Consider the following 19,024-nt stretch of genomic DNA (forward strand, 5'->3'; position numbering starts at 1 on the left):
GAGAAAGGTTTCTATTAGGACCAAAGTAATTAAGAAAGCAGCAGGGACCATCCTCTTAAAGAAGTGTAAGAGGAGAGGGAGAATCAGGATAACAAGACATGTGCTTTTTTGGTTGGGGGGTGGGGGGAGGTCTGTCATCATGCAGATGAGTGCTAATTTTGGTGTTTGGTCTTCTTTCCACCTTTTGCTGTTCTTTCAGATCAAAGGTTCCTGGACAGGGAAGAACCGTGTGCAGAATCCCTATAGCCATGGCAACATTATGAAGAACTGCTGTGAGGTCTTGTGTGGCCCTCTGCCTCCCAGGTAATGGTCTGATTTGGGCTTGGATATTACATTATGCCTCTGAGAATAGTGCTGGGCATAGTAGGGTATGGGGTGCTTGGACTGAAGGCCCTCATGTGCGTGTAAGTGATGAGAGACTAATGGCAGCTTCTGGGAACTGGGTGGGATAATCTTCCTCCTTGACTACCAGCTCCATATTTTAATTCCTCCTGTTTCCATCTCTCAGTCTTGCTTCATGTTGAGGTCACAAGGAGAGATGGACAGATCCATCTGTTTCCAGTCCATTTAATTTAATTTATTTTAAACATTGTTGACCCACCTTTCATCACAAGTGATCCCAGAGTGGGGTACAATAACTCAATTTACAAGTAATATCCATCAGCACAGTAATATAAAATAAGGGCAGAAAAAAACAAATAACTAAAACAACCAGTTAGAATGGCAGAAACATTTCTTTCTGCTAATCTGTAGAACTGATAGCAATTTATGCTTCTATTTGAGGCATATGGCTGAAGATACTTTTACAGACACATGCACAAAAGCTGATCACGTTATAGTTTATTACATCTGGCATGGGGAACTTGTGGTCCTTCAGGAATTGTGGGATTATTGCTGTCCTCATTCCGTGTTCCTTGGGTGTGGTGGCTGAGTCTGATACAAGCTGGAGTTTTAACAACAGGGCCACAGGCTCATGTCAGTTCTGCAGGTGTTGATTTATACATCTGTTCCATTCACTTTCCATATGAATGTCATTAAAAAAAACATAATTGCATAGTACTTAGAATGTATTTCAACAACATGTATTTAGCAACTTATTTTATTTCTAAGTACACATTTTAAGGTGGGTTTTGGTACTTGGTGGTGGTTGCTTAGTTCAAGCACCATAAAATTCTATGATAACCACTGAGGGTGGACAGCTGGACAAAACTGGACAGCTAATCATGTTCTGATATGTATATTAGTCTAGGAGGTGCGGTGTGTGTGTGAAATATGACATTCTAGGGAAATGGATAAGGCAGCTTACATTGCTACTGCTTCATTGGGCTAGTTCCTTGCTGCTCTTCCCAGTGGAGCAGGGAAAGCATGTCTCAAGCCTTCTGTGTGTGTGTGTTTGTTTGTTTGTTTGTTTATCTAATCAAATAGTTCCATTTGAACTTCATATCTTTAAAGCCCAGTGGTAGGTTGAGCTAGAATTAATGACAGGCAGAGCCACACCCTCAGTGGTTATCATAGAATCATAAAGTTGGAAGAGGGACTCCAAGGATCACCTAGTCCAACCCTCTTGCAATGCAGGATTCTCAGCTAAAGCATCCAAGACAGATAGCCTAGCCAACCTCTGCTTAAAAACCTCAAAGGAAGGAGAGTCCACAACCTTCTGAGGGAGACCGTTCCACTGTCAAACAGCTCTTATCATCAGAAAATTCTTCCTGATGTTTAGTCAGAATCTCCTTTCTTGTAACTTGAAGCTATTGGTTCAAGTACTACCCTCCAGAGGAGGAAAAAACAAGCTTTTGCTTCACCTTCTCTGTGACAGCCCTTTAGATACTTGAAGATGGCTCTCATATCTCCTCTTTTCCAGGCTAAACATACCCAGCTCCTTCAACTGTTCCTCAATAGGCTTGGTTTTCAGACCCTTGGTCATTTTGGTTGCCCTCCTCTGCACACATTCTAGCTTGTCAATATCTTAAACTGTTGCACCCAGAACAGGGTACAGTATTCCAGGCGTGGTCTGGCCAAGGCGGAATAGCAAGGTACTATTACTTCCCTTGCCCTGGACACTACTTCTGTTGATGCAGCCTGGAATAGCATTCATTTTTTTTTTTTGCTGCTATATCACAATGTTGACCCATGTTAAGCTTGTGGCGCACTAGGACCCCCAATATCCTTTTCACATGTTCTGCTTGTAAGCCAGGTGTCCCACATCTTATATTTGTGCAGCTGGTTCTCCCTGGTAGGTGAGGGCTTGCTGAGAGCAACTGAGGTTGGTGCAACAGTGACCCACTATAATTATTATTACTATTACTATTCTTTATTTATACCCCACCCTTTCCCCTGAAAGGGACTCAAGACAGCTTACAGAAAGAAATAAGAACACCTAAAAACATAGGAGGGGGAATAATAAAAAAACAAGCATAGATCTGTTCACCCTAATGATCCAGACTCCACTCATTAAAACACAATAAAATGTTTTTAAAATATAAAAAATGTACACTACTACTATTCTTGATTCACCCCACCGCATCCTTTCCTTGTAGTGTGCTGGATAGGCGAGGCATCTTGCAGCAGGAGAGTGCTGCCCTTGAAAGCAGTGCTGGACCCGAGCCCAACACTCAAGAAGAGGGGACCACAGAAAAACCCAGTGCCCAGGAAACCAGTGGTGACAGTGCCCTCCCAGAGGAGAGTGTGGTAAGTGTGGTAGATGCCGGCTTGCTTTGAATGTACTCAGTAAGCAGCTCTGCAATCTAGTGGCCAAGGGCAGGGAATTTGATGGGGTTTTCTCAGGCGGGGTGTGTGGGGGTGTGATTTCTGCTATGCAGTCCTAAAAGAAACCTCCAGGAATTGCCAGTTTTCCTTCTGAAATAGATTTTTTTTTTAATACTCGGCTGTGACTCACCCTTCATTCTCTTCTCCCTCTTTTTTTCCTTTCTCCTCTCCAGCTCCCTGTGCCAACAGGCAAGGTGCCACAGGAAACAGCGCAGCCCCCTTCTGCAGCAGAACCATCTGTTCCATCCCTGGATCACGAGCAGACAACGCACTAGCCTTCAAAGTGGACATAAACACTGTTTTTGTTTGGCATACTCCTTGTGGAGAGGACCAGGGCAGGAAACAGCTTGGCAGGACAGTGGCCTTGCTGTTCCCTTTGGCTGTTTGTTCACCAGTGGTTGTGACCTGTGTCTACAAACTGATGAGTGCCAGCACTCCCCTTTCTAATGGATGCTGAGCACCCACTATGCTGCTGAGGGACCCTTCCCCCCTCAAAAGGCAATTGCTGCTGCCTAGGGCAGGCCCACTTCCTCTGTCTTTGGTCTCTTAACACTACTAAGTGAGTGCCTCTCTAGCCTGACATCGTTGAAGTGTGGAGCCAGCTGGGAAGAAGATGGAGCTGGTGGCACTTTTCTGTACTGTCTTTCTACCTGTGGTTGCAGTATTTTATGTTGGCTGAACTCAGCAGCCAGCAGAGCCAAGTTGATAATGGGAACATAAGACAACCAGGTTTCTACATAGCGCTCCTTCCCTAATGTTTCCTGCCGGACCGTGCCATATGGTACCTCTGAACCCCAAGTGGTCCTAAATCATCAAACAACCAGCCAAGGGAGCTCTAGCTTGTCCTTGCCCCCCAACTCCCTCTATTTGTCTAGATATTGAAACTCTGGTACGTTTTTCTCTTTCCTCTTTTATCCCAGTTAGTATGTCTTCCTGATCTTCTCTCAGTCCCTCCTCCCAACCATTCCAGTCTTCTGAGGTAGCATTGGTAAAAGCTGGCCCCTCCATTCTGCTAAGCTGCTCAGTCAGGGCTACTGAAGGGGCAGGGTGGACCACAAGGTGGTAAAGTGACTTGGGAGCAAAAGAGCCAGTGACATTTGCTTGGAAAGGATACTACTATACAGGCATAGGAGGTATGCCCTGTTCCATAACTTCCTTGTGGCCCATAAACCACCTGGTGCTCTTCAGCTCAGTTGATCCAGTGTTGAGTGATGCTCTTTGTATTATCTGGCTAAATGGTAATTGCTCTGTTCAGACCTTCTTGTGCCTCCCAATCCCTCCTTGTTTATAAGTGGAGGGGAGTTGCCAAAAAAAGGGCTCTGAATGAGTGGTAGTATGTTTGGGGTGGGTGGGTGGAGTAGCCTTCAGTGCCATTTCAAGCAAGACTCATACAGCTTAACTGCACATCATCAGGATTCTTCACCATAGGATAATTTTGTGGCTGCTGGTCAGACTGTTGGTAGGGACATGCTTCTTTTTTAAAACTCTCCCTCCGCATAAGAAACCAATTACATTGGGGAGAAAACTAGCTGGAACCCTCACTCCCTGAAAAACTAGCCGCCTTCCTGCATCATGCAATTCTAACATAGTTCAGCTGTCACTGAGTAGACCATATCCAAAGTGCAGTGAACAGCATCTCTGAGGTGGGAGCAGAGCATTGCTTAGCCTATTCCTAAGATTTAGCTAACTGTTCAGGTGAGGAGAGCAGAGAAGCTTATCTTCCTCTCACCTCTCCCTGATGGTCTGCAGCTGTGAGAGGTTATATCTCAGTGTATTCCCACTTAGCTTAGGACAGTCACATCACCAGTTCTTCCCACTGTGTTTCTAAGTAGTGAAGCACTCTGGCCAAGTTTGTGCTCTCTTCATCTGCAGGGGTAGAATCAGTGTGTTACCAGATAAGGTTACCAGATGTCCCTGTTTCCCGGGAACAGTCCCTGGATTTACAAATCAGTCCCCATACAAAATCCATTGATGTTGAAAAGTGTCCCCGGATTCATTGAAAAAAATCTGGTAACCTTAGTTTAGCAAGTCCCCTGCAGTGACTGAGAGAAAGGTGGTTCCTCTTCTAACATGGTGGTGTGGTCCATGTAGCTTCCTTATTTCCCCCACTGGGCATGGTGGGAGCCAGGAATAGGCAGATGCACCTCCAACAATCATTGCTTGATGCCTTGCCAGTGCTGCCCTCCTTCCTTGAGGCAAAGGTAGAGGCTACTCTCGTATTTCCCCAATTACTGACCAAATCTCAAGTGTTGCAACCATATTGTTTGGATTATATTTTATAATGTACTGTGTCAAATTGCTCCAGGAAGCAGGATGGTCCTGGCTGCCTTGATGCTTTGGTGTGCTCCTCTGATCTCAATGAAGGTATTGGAATTTATCTGGTGTGTTATGTGTGTTGCGTTGGCACCAGTTTGTCTCCACTGCTAGTCTCCATTATTGGTGTTAGGCTTGTAGGTAGTTCCCCTGCCTCTGTTTATAGTGCAACATTTACTTTAAACTGAATCTTCCGCAGTAAAAAAAGAGGCAGCCTGCCTTGTGAAGTGGTACTTTGCCAGGACACCACCCTTTTGATACAAACAGAGAAGCCACACTGAATCAGTGGCCATAACTGTTGTCAAAGAGGGAAAACCTGGTGTGGTATACATAACATCTCTTCCTGCCAGTCATTATCATGGAAGCCTGCTTGGAGAACTGCCTTCAAGTTTTCATAAGACATGGCTTCTGTGTAGGCTGGCGTAGGGCAATTGGATGAGGGGCTGATGGAAACAAACAGGATGAACTGGCTGTCACAGTTGTGTGAGAGGGGCCAGTATGCCTCACTCCACAGCAGAGTGGAGGGTTTCTTTTTTCTGCTGCTTGGGTAGAGGGTGGTGGTTTTAAACCCACTTTTCCAAAAAGGCACTGTACCAGACCTGTGCTTTGGGGGGTAAATGTGCTTTATTGGGATCCTGTACAAAGAGGCTAAATCTTACCCCAAGAAACCCTGGTTCAATTTGCCAAACACAGCCCAACATCCCCAGCCAGTAAAGTGCAGACCTCCTAATCCAAATGGTGCTGCTTCTCAGAGGGAGCTCAGCTGGCCTGTGAATTACACCTACCTGATGTTGACCAGATACACAGGAAGCTTCCTTATATTTAGCCAGACCAATGGTCCATCGAGCTTTAGTCCACACTGCCAGCAGCATCCCAAGGGTTTCAGACGGGAAGCATCTTGTGGCCCTACCTGGCTATGCCATGAATCAAACCTGGGATGGTCCTTGTGTAAAACATGCATTCTGCCACTGAGTTATGGCCCTTCCCTGCTTTCTCTCTCTCGTTGCAGTACCACACGTCATTTTAAACAAGATAATTATGGGTATATTCAAAGCAAAAAAAAAGTAGTAAATTGTCCATCTTCATTTCCTCCCCACGTTAGAGCAAGTCACCCTGCTTTTTAGGTCGTCGTTCCTCCTGGGGAGCCTTTTTCCATTCCACAACACAAAGAAGGGGAAAGCAGTGGCTACATACAGAGCATTAATCTCTGCATCTGCTGCTCTTCTTCAAGGATACAGACCACAGTTATTTAGTTCTACCTCCAGCCTTCAGTCATGACCCCTCTTGTGTCGGTTCTGTATTTTGCGTAAGGGGGGTTGGGGTGTCCTTTGAGCCAGAAGGTACCGAGCCTATGGGGAGAACAGTAACCATCCTCAGCTCAGCAGCATGTTCAATAGTTCTCAGTACCTGTGGTGGGGGGACAGCTTGAGCCAACTGCATGCAAGAAGGCTAAACAACAAGCCTTTCTAAATGCAAAAACCTGTTCTTAAAATTTCTAGCCTGGGGAAAGGCAGAGTTTCTGGGACCTGACAGATTTATTGATTTATCCAGCCAATACTCCGGGAGTAGTAAAGCTGCAGCAATGCTCTTGCTCTTTCTGAAGAGGGAGTTTTTGATTTTGCAGCTGTATCTTGTGTCTTGGAGGCAGGCACATTTTGGATGACTGCTTACATTTGCCAAACCAACCCCAAGGACGAAGAAGGAAAAACCTTTTCTCAGCGTGAGCCAGCCAGAGAGAGATTTTGCAGCTCTTCCCCCAGCTTAGAGTCTTCTCGCCCGCTGTCCAGTGTCTCTGTCCCTTCAAAGCAGCCAGAATCACGGGGAATGTCTCCCTTTGGCTCTCCAGGGCCCCCCAAGCTTCCTCCTTCATCTTCAGCCTCACTGCTTGCTGGGGAGAGAGAAAGCAACTATTGTTACTGGAAAGCCCACCTGTAGGAAAATAGGAAGCTGTTGGACATGAGGCCAGATTATTTGGCCAGTGTTGTCTACCCTTGAATGCAGTAGCCTCCCATGATTTCAAGTAGAATGGGGTATCTTCTATTGTCTGCTACTTGACCCTTTTAACTGGAGATGGTAAGCATTGAATCTAGGACCTTCTGCAGGCAAAGCAGAAAGTCTGCTAAAGAGTCTGTGAATGGGAGGGGAAGAAACAAGCTTTTTAATAAAAGCACTTACTGTCATAATCAAGCAGGAGGTCCGCTGCTGTTAGCAGCTTGGCACGATGCTGTGGGTCAGTTATATTCAGTTCATTCAGGTGGGTCTCTTGCAGCTCTTTGAAGTCCTCCAAGGTCTGGTAGCCATTCAGTAGCAATGTAGAGGCATACTCCTGATGAATGGGAAAGAGCATCAATGTGCTGGCTATGAGCAGCTAGCCAGGTTAAGTGACTGGGGGACTTCATGTGTAGACTCTGGTAGACTTACCTGACATTGGTCACAGCAGCATTCTGATCAGTGCTGGGCTGTGGTTGCTTCCATTTAAATTTCCCACAATGCCCCAGAAGTCCTGAGCATTGTGGGAAATTTATTGGTGGCTACCAGACCCAATCACCCAGTTCTAAGGAAGCAAATTGTTTCTTCAAGTGGAGTCCAAAGCAAGGATCTAGCCCCTGTCCCCAACAACTGCCCTAGGGTCCTACATGCTGATAAAAGATTTTGCTGAAGAAGTAAGTCTCATTGTAAACCCCCAAAGGGAAAAACAAGAGTAGAGGCTATAACAGTTCTGACAGAGGCCTCTGTGCAACAACATAAATAAGTGTTTTTATAGAGAGAGGGAGGATTTAAAAAGTGGGGACTAGCAGCTTGGGGGAGAAATACACTACATCTGTACAATAGATGCAATCAGAACAGATCTTCAGCAATGGAGCTCAAATGCTAGTTCTCGTGGAATTTTTGCCAATAAGTTTAGAACCTTCATTGCTGCACATTTGTACAAGCTGCAAGAGCTTTTATGCAGTGGCTATGACAGCTCTATATGGTTGAACTCAGGCTGCTAAAATTCAGGCTGGCCTATCATTCATTTACGGGGAATGAATTACGGCTGTATGTACATATGTGGACTATATGCTAGCCTGGGCTAGTTAATCGCATTTGTTCCTAGCCTCTCTGTACAGTAAAATGCCAGCAATGAGCTAGAGCTACATGCACCCTCCAAACATTCCTCAAAAACAACTCCACCAAGTCAAACATTAGCCCATCCAATGTCTATCTAACTATAGTTTGCTAATTAGCAGTGAGGCCCAGAGTTTCAGACAGGTGTAATTTCCGAGCCATATTTGGAGATTCCAGAGACGGACCCCTAGATCTCCTCCATGCAAAATGTGTGCCCAGGCCCTGAACTACAAACCCAACCCAAAAAAGCCTTGCTGTTTTGCTCTGCTGGTAGGGCAACATCCTCACCTCAAGATTCATGCGTTCCAGCAGTTCATGCAAGGTCTTGGGTTTGGGCCTCTTGCTCCTGCTTCGCGAACTGCTCTTTGCAACTGGCGCAGGGTCATCTGGGATGATGTCCACATAGATGAACTTGAAGGAGCCCACTTTGTTGTTCAAAAGACCAGTCCAGGTACCTGCAGGTGCCTTTGCAATGATGTGGATGACATCTCCTTTCTATGCCAAATGCAAAATCATCACATCTTTTAGCTGATATTACAGCACCACACAGCATGACTATTCAGTCCTACAGGAACACAGGTGCTGGTATCAGCCTGGTATCTCCCTACTTCCTCCCCACCCCCCCCACCCCCAAACTAAGGATGTGGGGTTTCTGTGACCTTCAGGTATGGTTCAGTCAAGCTACTGCCTTCCTCTGAAAACTAGTCTCACTCTACATGTTGCTGTGGTGTTGCCAGCTGTACACAAGTAATGGTCACACATCTATTGCTGCACCCACTTTTTGCTTCTGGTCTTGCTCACCCCTGGTGTGCTGATCTCGGAAAGTTGCCTAAGGGAATGAGGCCCTTTGGCTGAAAAAAAGGAGAGGCTTCTCACCTGCTATTATACCGAGTGCAGGGAAGACAGCCAGAACCAACACTTGAGAAATGACAAAGGTTTTTTTTAATTTAATTTATTCCTCTCAGTTATTAAAGTGCTCCAGTTTGTGGAGTTTGTGGTCCTGCAGGTGTTGCTGGACTATATTGTCCATCTCTGACCACTGGCCATGCTGGCTGCAGTGTTGGGACTTGGGAGTCCTACAACAGCTGGAGAGCCAACTCTTGCTACACAGTCCTAATCCTACAATGGGTCACTATTTTTCAGGATGATGCCACATTGGCCTGATCAATAGCTTGGCATGAAATATTTCCTTTGTAGGCTGATGACGAAAGAGATCGTTCTGGTAGAACAGGTCTGCCTTTGCAGACTTGCATTGGAAGATAAATGCCAAGTGTTGCATTGTTACCCACCTGAAGTTTCAGAGAGTCTTTATCATACGGGCTGGGGAGGAAGTCAGTGTGAACTTTGGCTTTTCCACAAAAAGGGCCAACGTAGGGTATGGGGCTGGCCTCGTCTCCCTTCTTGCTGCTGCTGCAGCTGCTTCCCATCAGTCTGGGATTGGACAATTCAGTCCCTGCTGGAGGAGAGGTTCCAATCAGAAGGAAGAAATTGTAGTGGGTGGATTTTGCTGGGGCTTAAAAGTTTGGACACTGGACCTCTGGTAGGTTCAGTGAAATGGAGACAGAGTGATTGATGGATGTAAACTGCCTCCTCCCCTTTCAGCAGGGGGTGAGCTACTCAGGGTTTAGGAGATCTCGCCAAGCCACATCATTCAGTGTGTGCTGATATAAAGCTACCCTCCAGCTTGTGGTATTTCTCCTGCTTCCTCCATCCAGAAAAAGAAATCCCTGCAAACAGAAAGCTAGTGTGCCAAGGAAAAAAAGCGATGTTCAAACCCTTGTTTCCTGTATGGAGGAAGCTTGGTGTTGGTGTTGTGGGGTTTTATTTGTACAGACAGGCGTCCTCTTATAAGAACTTCTGTCTGCAGTCCAAAGTGTTTATATAGCCCAGCCTCAGTGCTAAGCCTTCATGCTGGACTCACCATTTGGTGATTGAGAGCTGCTCGTCTCCTCACTTGATTCTGGAAAGACTGGGCCTTCGTCTTCAGTGGGGCTGCTGATGGGAGATGCAGCGGCCTCGTCTTCAGCCTCCCCCTGCATTAGGGCAATAAAGCACAATGAACACCCCTTTGCGCTTGAAGAAGAGACAGAAGGGCGGATTGACTTTGCTCAGGTCTAGTGTCTAGACCCTGTTTTCTTGTAGCATCCTGCTCAGTTCTGTTCTTCCCCCAACTACCAAAAGTCTTTCCCAGCTGGGCAACCCTTTAACTGAACATGTGCTTTGCATGCCCAGTGGTCCATCACTGCATGCCCAGTGCCCAGTGGTCCATCACTGAGCTATTAGGGCCCATATATTTTGGAATTACTGGTCGTATGTTCCTTCTCTCCCCACTCCCAAACCTTTAGAGGGTATCATGAATTATGTCACTCCCTTCAAAATATGGTATGTAAATCCTACATAAGTGTTCAGATGCCATGCTGCTGAGTCGGGACCTGGATTTCTCCCTTAAAGTATCCCCTTGCCCAAATATCCCCTTGCCCAAGCTGCTATTAAGCTCAGAAGGAAAGTTCCTGCTAGTGCTTTCTTTCAGCAGCTCGTGGATCTCTGCACCTGTTATTAATTTTTAATTTTTTAAAAAACAAACAAACAGTGATTAATGATGCATTTAAATGTCATGTCTTGTTTGGTGCTTAGGCTTCACTCTTATCAGGCTCTGGGCAAGTATTCAAAGAGTTATTATTATTAATAAAGAATTTATAAGCCACTTAGCATCCAAAAAAATCACAACGCAGTGTAGAAAAGGATAAAAGGCACACGGTGCCAACCACTGAAATAAAACCTGTTCAAGCACCACAGTGGCCAAGTAAGAGACAATAAAATGCACAGCCACCTAAAGGGTTAGGTGAAACGAAAAGTCTTCAGCAGATGCTGAAAGCATAAGGTTGTTGGCCCCTTGACCCAAGGTGTCAAAGCATCACAGACCTTGGTGGTTTTGTTTCGCACAAGACACGAGACCCAGGCCTTGCTGCATGAATTGACATCACCAGGCAGCTGTACAAGGGGCCTATTGCTTATCCCTAGAGCCTCTTCGCTGGCGTTGCTCTTCGTTTCTGTTGCTGCCCATTTACTTTCCCCTCGCAAGCATGAGGGCTGAGAAAAGAACAAGAAAAGAGCAAGCCTCTCCCTTTAGGCAATGACGCAGTTTAGGTCCAGTGGGAAAGGAAAGTCGGCTGGTCACACTGCCTCGTTTCTCACCTGCTCTGCGAGAGCTTTGGCGGCTGCTTTGCCAGTCTTCCTGTTCATGGTCCGGGAGATGGCAGCTCTCCATCTCTTACCCAGCTTTGAGGTGCTGCTTCGGCCTGAGTCATCTGGGCTGGGCACAGAGTTTGTCTGACTGCCTTCGGGGACCTGTACAGAAGAGGAAAAGTATTGAGAGCAGCTGGCCTGGAAAGGAGGAGGATGCCTACTTGCTGGGTGTGGGATGGGGTGAATCAAACCTTCCATGTGCCCCCAGCAACAGATATGAAGATGCCTACCTTTTCAGACAGGCTGAGCTATTTGCATAGCTGTCTACACACCCTTTCCCCACTGAATACAAGGGGGGAAGTGCACGTAAATATATGCGCAGTTGCTGAACTGTAGCTTTTGAGATGGGACAGAGATGGACAGCAAAGTGTTTTGGATAGTGCAGGAACCACGGAAGAGGGGAAATAAGGACCAGGCGACATCCCTTGAAAGGGGCAGGAGCTCTAACATTGTCAATATAAACCAGAAATGGGGAACCCGTGGCCATTTGGATGTTGTTTGGGATGCAGCTCCTGCCATTCTTGACCAATGGCCATGTTGGCTGAGGCTGATGAGAGTCCCAACAGCTCTGGGATGTCACAGGTAGGAGAAGCTAACATGAGCTGCAGTACGAGAGGCAAATGTGATGCAGCTGATTCAGGGCTGCAGCAGCGGAAGCCCAAGGCAGGCAAGAGCAGGACTGACTGTAGGCAGTGGAAGGGAACAGGTATGGTCCCAAGGCACATGAGACCACTCCTTGCTTTGCTGAAACTGGTGGTCAGCACCTGGAAGGTGATTGGTCAGAGCCATATAGATGTTGCCTGGTAGCACCATACATTTAAAACACACTTATATTGCTTTAACAGTCATGGCTCCCCCCAAAGAATTGTGATTTGTAGCTACAATTCCCAGCACGCTAAGCAAATCACAGTGCATAGATAGAACTCTTTGGAGAAAAGAATGTGACCATTCCATGGTGGATAAAAGGTGGGATGTTAGGGTAAGAAAACAAACAGATTAATATGTGAATAAGGGTAAGAAAATAAACAGATTAATATGTGAATAAGCCTGGGCAGAGCCGGATGCTCTGTGATAAAGGTGATATGGTCAGAGTATTAGAGCCTAGAGTTCGAATCCCCATTCAGCACTGAAGCTCACCTTGGGACAGTCACTGAATCTCAGGGTTGTTGTGAGGATAAAAGTGGGAGAACCACCTTGAGCTCTCTGGAGGAAAAGGTGTCCTAAAAATGTTATAGGTAAATAAATGGGGGTACTCACCTCCTCCTCTAGGTTGAATTCCTTCTCACTTGGTAGAGGGGAGCTGGGTTTGGATTTAGGAAAGTCCTTGAAGCTGCTGGAACGCTGCAGGGACAGCTGATAAGGGGAGCAAGAGGGTGCAGAATGTAAATATAGGAAAAAGCAGGGAGTACACATCGGGAAACGGGTGGAGGGGCATGTGAAGGCTCAGCCTCCTAGTCCTCATGTTGTAACTAATTCTGCAACCAAATCCAAGCTGGTGTAACTGGAGAAAATAAAGATTCTTCCTGTTAACCCAACGTCTCATTTCCTCATTCCTCTCTTGCATCCACTGTGCAGTATTTTTAGATTTGAAAGCTCCGCGGGGCAGAGATCTGGCCTCTTATGAAGTGCCATGCGCACGGATAGTGGCACTCACGTCAGACTAGCTGGGACTGATGGGAGTTGGAGTCCAAAATAGCTGGAGCGGGTACTAACTTGGCGACGGCTATACCTTAAACAACAACAACCTCTCCCACATCAAGCTCTGCTATTAATATGTTGGCTGGGGAGGGGGGGAGTAAATGGAGAACTGTGGGAAGGCGTGGCTCGGGAAGGAAGCAGGCCTTTTTAAGGAAGCATGAACTGTTGTTACGAGGGAAGTACCGTAGAAAGCTGCACGTCTACGCTCCTCGCCAGCTCACGACCTGACTGTACATTTTGGTAAGAGGAAATAGCAAGTCGCTCCTGTCCTGCTCTCTCTCCAATTAGTGTTAGCATCACTTGGAGTCCCCCGTCCTCTCATCTCGCAATATACAGTGGTACCTCAGGTTACATACGCTTCAGGTTACAGACTCCACTAACCCAGAAATAGTACCTCGGGTTAAGAACTTTGCTTCAGGATGTGAACAGAAATCGTGTGGTAGCGGCGCGGCGGCAGCAGGAAGCCCCATTAGCTAAAGCGGTGCTTCAGGTTAAGAACGGAACTCCGGAATGAATTAAGTTCTTAACCAGAGGTACCACTGTACATGCATTGCATTAATACCTTGCTCTGGGTCTTGCCCGCCGTCAGAGACGGGAAACGGGTGCACGGACGAATCACTGGCCTTAAGCCAACCTAGCCGTTCCCGCTTTCACATTTGGTGTGCATCTCTTTTTTTTCTTTTTGTAAGGTCGCTACAAAAATCGCCACTCAGCGAATGAAGTGTGTGGCTTGGCACCACCAACAACAGCAAGCTCTCTCGAGCCTAAGCGCTAGAGCGGCAAAGGTGTGCGGGAGGTGGGGCTTAGTTTACGAACAGAGAAGCTGCCGAAGTCAGAGGACGGGTATTGCGTGCGTGCATGTGTGTGTCCGCACGCGGTGGCGCATTTGAGGTCTGGAAATGCAAATGCTTGCAAAGCAGAGTTCACGTCTCGGCGCATAAGCAAAGCAGGAGGAAGGGGTGGATGTGGGGAGCTGGGAGCTGCTGGCAAGCCCACACCAGCTCCACACAATACGAAGCCCACAACTCCGCCCCGATGCAAAAGCTGCTCATCATCGCAGTGCCCCCGCCCCCCTGAGCAGGACTATCAGCCTGTCACACCAAAAACACACACAGTCAATTCTTTTGCGGTAGCCCTCCGGTCACACGTAGGAAGGCTCGCTTGAGCTCTTCTCGGAGTTGCAAGCTTTCAGCGCTGTGCAAAACTCGGAACTGATTTGCTCAGAGGGCCCCCCAGGTGGGGCGGCCGCAACGAAACTGTGCAATGACAGCTCTACTCGCGGTCTGTAGTTGAGATGCAGCTTGAGATCTCACGGACTGCAGCCCATCTCATCAAATGCATCCGAGAACAGATGCATCTGATGAGGTAGGTTGTTGCCTAGCAAAGCTCTGTCCCACAGTAAGAAGCCAGAAAGAAGATATTCTATAGGGGGTGCTGTTCTGTGGGAATTTGAACCATTGTTTGGTTTTGGAAGAGAGAAATGAGGAAGTGAAAAGGGGGGGGGGTGACTGGAGAAGATGGAGAGGTGAGGGTAACAGTATCCCCAAAAGAATGAGAGAGGAAGAAACTGGGGCAGTAACATTTAATCCACTAATAAGTGAGATAAATGGGAAATAATATGCCCTGAAATCAATCAGGCTGCTGTTTGGAAAATATATAGAAGCTGTAGATGACAAACACCTTGTTTTAGGTCCAGGAGGAAAGCAGCTTTGAAGATGATGCAAGGTACGCAACACATGAGAATAGGCTAAAATTTGGGAGAAAGTCATAGCGCAGCCATAAGGCATTACATTTGCATACAGAGGGTCCCAGGTCCAATCCTTGGCATCTTCAAGTACAACCGGGAAAGATCCCTGCTTAAAACCTTGGAGAGCTGCTATCTAGTCGGTGTAGACAATACTAAACTAGATGGAGCCAATAGTCAGCATGAATGCAGCTTCTTGTTCCTAAAAAAGACTGATTGCTTCATAAACAGAAACATTTGCTTTTAATGTGTGCAAATTTAATTGACAGGTTAATGACCAATACTGTACTCATATTATAAAATCTTTAACATTTATTTAATAGGTCTAAGAAAGAGCACCCTCTGTCTGCAGAGAAAAGAGTAGGCACTGAGCTCTTTCATGTTTCTATGGCTTGATCATTTCACTCCTCTTTTCTCCTGTGTTTCTGGGTTACAGATGTAGTCTCCCATTCCCTTTGCCCTGGCATAAGTGCTGCACTGTTTATCAGCTGCTGTTTTCTGTGGTGTGGAAAATGTCCCTGATGGATTTCTGCCCATCATACCACTTAAACTAGAACAAGCTCAGAGTCAGAAAACAAACACACAAACACATCCATATATGCAGTACACAGACACTGCATAACAAGGGTGCCTGTTGAAGGAAACTGACCCCCCAAAAGCAGGGGTGGAAGGCTTGGATGGCCACAGTTTACCCATGAAGCAAGCTGGAGGACTCGTATCTGAAAAGCATCTGTCCTAGACAGTTTGGTGCTCTGGATAGCTGCAGGGCTGTCAACTGTCCTGGAGAGCCCCTCTAGGATTGTGGCACTCAATTTCACTGGTGTGACAGCCTCACCCCAAGGAAACATTGCTGCTCAAAGAGACCACTTGAGCGGATTGTGCAGTTGCTGTGAACCTAGCTGGGTCCAGCTTTGCCTAACATAGCACAACCACAAAGGGACCTAAGACATCTTCTAGAGCAGCAGGTGCCAAGCAGCATGGGGGAAAGGGGAACACAGAAGCTGCCATATTTTCAGAACCTTGCTACAGCTAGCTCAATATTGTCTATGCTGGCTGGCAGTGGCCTTGCAGGGTCTTAGCTAAGAAGCTTTCACCAGCCTTACCTGGAGTTGCCAGGGACTGAACCCAAGACCTTCTACATGAAAAGCAAATGCTCTACCACTGAGCTACAGCAACCCTTGTACCAAAGCGTAGCCCCTAAGGAAGGGGTCAGCAAACTTTTTCAGCAGGGGGCCAGTCCACTGTCCCTCAGAGCTTGTGGGGGGCCACATGGGCAGAGACGTTTTTCAAATGGAGTCTTTTGATAACGACCTTCGAGTACGGCAGAAGGAAGAACATCCCATCTAGCCAATGTAAAGGCACGTCTGTATTTTGGGATGGTTAATTTAAACAGATATGAAGCTGGGGAGTCAAAATGAGAAGGGGGAGAGTAGGTATACCATGGGCACAGTTTCTTTAAGATAGTCAGGTTGTTTTGCCGTTCAATGTCTTTCAGGCGCTGGCCTATTAGACTCTTTGCTTTAATGAGGCCCATTGATAGTAGGGACTGTGAATGCAAACCGCATGTAAGGAGTTTTTGATGCACAGTTTTGAACCACTTGCTTTTGTGAGGGTCTTGCATTACTAGAGGCAGTAGACCAGGTGGATTTAGATTAAGACGAAGCCAATAGTTGAATGTTCTTTGCCAGGTCTGAGTTTCTACAGATGGAAGGCAGGCCTCGAGTCGTAATGCTGCGTTTGGAACACAGGTGGGGACGCCGAATATCTGCCTTAGGAATTTAGACTGAACAGTTTCAAGACTGGAGCAGTGGTTCCCCGTCCAGATTTGTGCCCCATACAGTAACTGCGCCAGAGGTTTTGCTTGAAAAACTTCAAGGGCTGCTGGGATGTATCTGCCCCCCTTCGTGTAAAAGAAGCGGGACAGCATCTTAATACTTTGAGCTGCTTTTTCTTTGGCACATTTTTGATGGACATCCCAGGACCCAGTCGACTGGAAAACGATGCCCAGATATTTGAAGGCTTTAACCTGTTCAATTGTCTGGTTATCCATCCTCCAGCTGTACTGTCTGTGTTTCCTTGCAAAAACCATAATTTTGGTTTTCTGATAGTTTATTGCCAGTTGCTCTCTCCTGCAGTATGCTGAAAGTTCACCTATGAGCCTATTTAAGCCTATTCTTGTTCGAGATAGGAGTATCGCATCATCAGCATACAAAAGTACTGATATTGATTTGTCAGCCAGTTTGGGGGCGTGGAAGTCCGGAGATGACAAACAGTTAACCATATCATTGATGTAAAAGTTGAATAGAACTGGGGCCAGGATGCAACCTTGCTTGACCCCCTTGCTGACAGGAACTGGTCCTATAAGATGGCCATTTAACGAAGTTCTTACATGCAGCACCGTGTCTTTATATAAACAGCTGATCAGAAATAATAGTCTTTTGTCTATACTTGATGTGCTCAATTTATCCCAGAGTCTTGCACGTGGAATTGAATCGAAAGCAGCCTTTAGATCGATAAAGGCTGCATATAGCACCCCACGGGTTTTTTTGGCATATTTGTCAATTAAATAGGCTAGGGTGAAGCAATGGTCTATGGTGGATCTGCCTTGTCTGAAACCCGCTTGCTCTTCCGCTAGAATAGCTTCAGTTTCCAGCCAGCTAGTTAGCTTAATATAAAGATGTTTGGCATATAGTTTGCTGGGTATAGGCAGAAGGCTGATTGGTCTATAGCTCGCCGGGTCTGGCATAGGTCCTTTTTTATAGATTGGAATAACTATTGCCTCAGTCCAACCATCTGGGAGTAAACCCGTTGAGTCGATCCAAGAGAATAAAGACGCCAGCAGGGGGGCCCACCAGCCAATGTTGGACTTCAGAAGTTCGGCAGGGATGTAATCATTCCCTGGGGCCTTGTTGTTCTTTAATTGTGCGATTAAGTTCTCAACTTCCTTTACAGTTACTGGTGGCCAATGAGGTAGGTCCTCCAATTGAATGCATAGTTTGTAACGGACGGACCTCCTTTTGCCTGCTCTTTTCTTCTTTTTATTCTTATTTTTATTTTTAATTCTTGTATAGCTGTGGCCTGTTGGCTTTGCTAATAAAGTTTTGATCTGATCTTGTGGGGGGCCGGTCAGACTATATTTTTTGGGAGGAAAGAACAAATTCCTATGCCCCACAAATAACCAAGAGATGCATTTTAAATAAAAGCACACATTCTACTTGTGTAAAAACACCAGGCAGGCCCCACAAATAACCCAGAGATGCATTTTAAATAAAAGAACACATTCTACTCATGTAAAAACACGCTGATTCCCGGACCGTCCACGGGCCGGATTTAGGTGGTGATTGGCCCCCTTGCCTTAGTTTGCCTACCCATGCGCTAAGGAAATCCACAACCCCTAGCCTCTGGCTGGCAAACTATGCCCCCCCCCCAAGTCTTCTAAAAACAATAGGTACAAAGGACTAGCATGAAATGTAAGCAATTCAGGCCCTGGTGCTCTCCACAGTCTCATCCCATTGGTCAAGTGCTGCTGTTGTGCCCCTATTAGCAATCTGTTGGGCAAGAAGAGGCTCTGGTAAGAGATGAGGACTTGGTGCTTGCCTCTCCAATCACTCACCTTCCTCTTCTGCACTGGGTCCTTCTCGCTGGCATTGGATGGCTTCCGGCGCAACATGGTGCTCTCTCTCCAGAGTACATTAAGTGACAGGCAGAGCGAGAGAGTAAGCCAGAGAGAAGCAGCAGGCGAGTACGAGAAGCGACAGAGGCCAGGAAGTAGGCAGGAAATCACTGCATCACATGGGCTCCTTTCCCAGCAACTGGGCCTCAAGCAGCAGAAGTCAGGGGCCCAGCCCCACGCTTGCACATTTGCACAGGAAGGAAGTGGCGACTTACATGCAGAGGCAGACTTCTCCACCCAAGACCAAGTGAGAGGTTGATGCCTGTCTTCTGGAAACGAGAGACTCAAAAGGGTGCCTCTCCCCCTGAAAACTCAATAGTGGGGCCCTTGCTGTGGTGGTGTGGGTCTTTGGAGCACAGGGGTTGTTTGGAGAGCCAAAGGAAAGGATTATCTACTAACACTTCCATATTTATTTCCATTTTAGCCCACCTTTCCTCTAAGGCAGACGGGGGGAACCTTTGGGTCTCCAGATACTG

The 19,024-nt window shown here is 46.7% G+C and overlaps 2 protein-coding genes across 7 annotated transcripts in view; one reads left to right on the forward strand and one right to left on the reverse strand.

The window, feature by feature from the left end:
- ZDHHC9 (zDHHC palmitoyltransferase 9) overlaps window positions 1–5,143 on the forward strand; it is a 21,756-nt gene extending 16,613 nt beyond the window's left edge. For all 5 annotated transcript variants that reach the window (XM_081848121.1, XM_081848118.1, XM_081848117.1 and 2 more), the window contains 3 exons: window positions 200–303; window positions 2,538–2,688; window positions 2,940–5,143. In XM_081848121.1, coding sequence (XP_081704247.1) covers window positions 200–303; window positions 2,538–2,688; window positions 2,940–3,041 — 357 coding nt within the window. In that variant the 3' untranslated portion in view covers window positions 3,042–5,143. The remainder of the gene's footprint in view (window positions 1–199; window positions 304–2,537; window positions 2,689–2,939) is intronic.
- SASH3 (SAM and SH3 domain containing 3) lies at window positions 716–18,688 on the reverse strand. 2 transcript variants are annotated; one of them, XM_081848123.1, is made up of 9 exons: window positions 18,489–18,688; window positions 12,691–12,786; window positions 11,383–11,535; window positions 10,109–10,220; window positions 9,477–9,640; window positions 8,476–8,682; window positions 7,255–7,405; window positions 6,789–6,967; window positions 716–1,016 (listed from the first exon to the last, which is right to left on the reverse strand). In XM_081848123.1, the coding sequence occupies exons 1-8, from the start codon at window positions 18,543–18,545 to the stop codon at window positions 6,795–6,797; spliced, it is 1,113 nt and encodes a 370-aa protein (XP_081704249.1). In that variant the 5' UTR covers window positions 18,546–18,688; the 3' UTR covers window positions 716–1,016; window positions 6,789–6,794. The 2 variants fall into 2 exon arrangements, with proteins under 2 accessions (XP_081704249.1, XP_081704248.1); XM_081848122.1 differs by lacking the exon at window positions 716–1,016 and having other exon boundaries at window positions 5,685–6,967; window positions 18,489–18,685.
- Window positions 18,689–19,024: the final 336 nt, after the last annotated feature.

The sequence above is a fragment of the Podarcis erhardii genome, assembly GCF_964252035.2.
Source record: "Podarcis erhardii genome assembly, chromosome: Z".
Classification (NCBI taxonomy): Eukaryota; Metazoa; Chordata; class Lepidosauria; order Squamata; family Lacertidae; genus Podarcis; species Podarcis erhardii.

Excerpts from the sequence above, each read along its gene's own strand:
- SASH3 (XM_081848123.1), bottom strand. The coding sequence starts at position 18,545 with ATGTTGCGCCGGAAGCCATCCAATGCCAGCGAGAAGGACCCAGTGCAG. Across the intron at positions 8,683-9,476 it reads AAGACTCTCTGAAACTTCAG|AAAGGAGATGTCATCCACAT; the intron begins GTGGGTAACAAT and ends CATTTGGCATAG. Across the intron at positions 6,968-7,254 it reads CCTCCTGCTTGATTATGACA|CAAGCAGTGAGGCTGAAGAT; the intron begins GTAAGTGCTTTT and ends CTCTCTCCCCAG.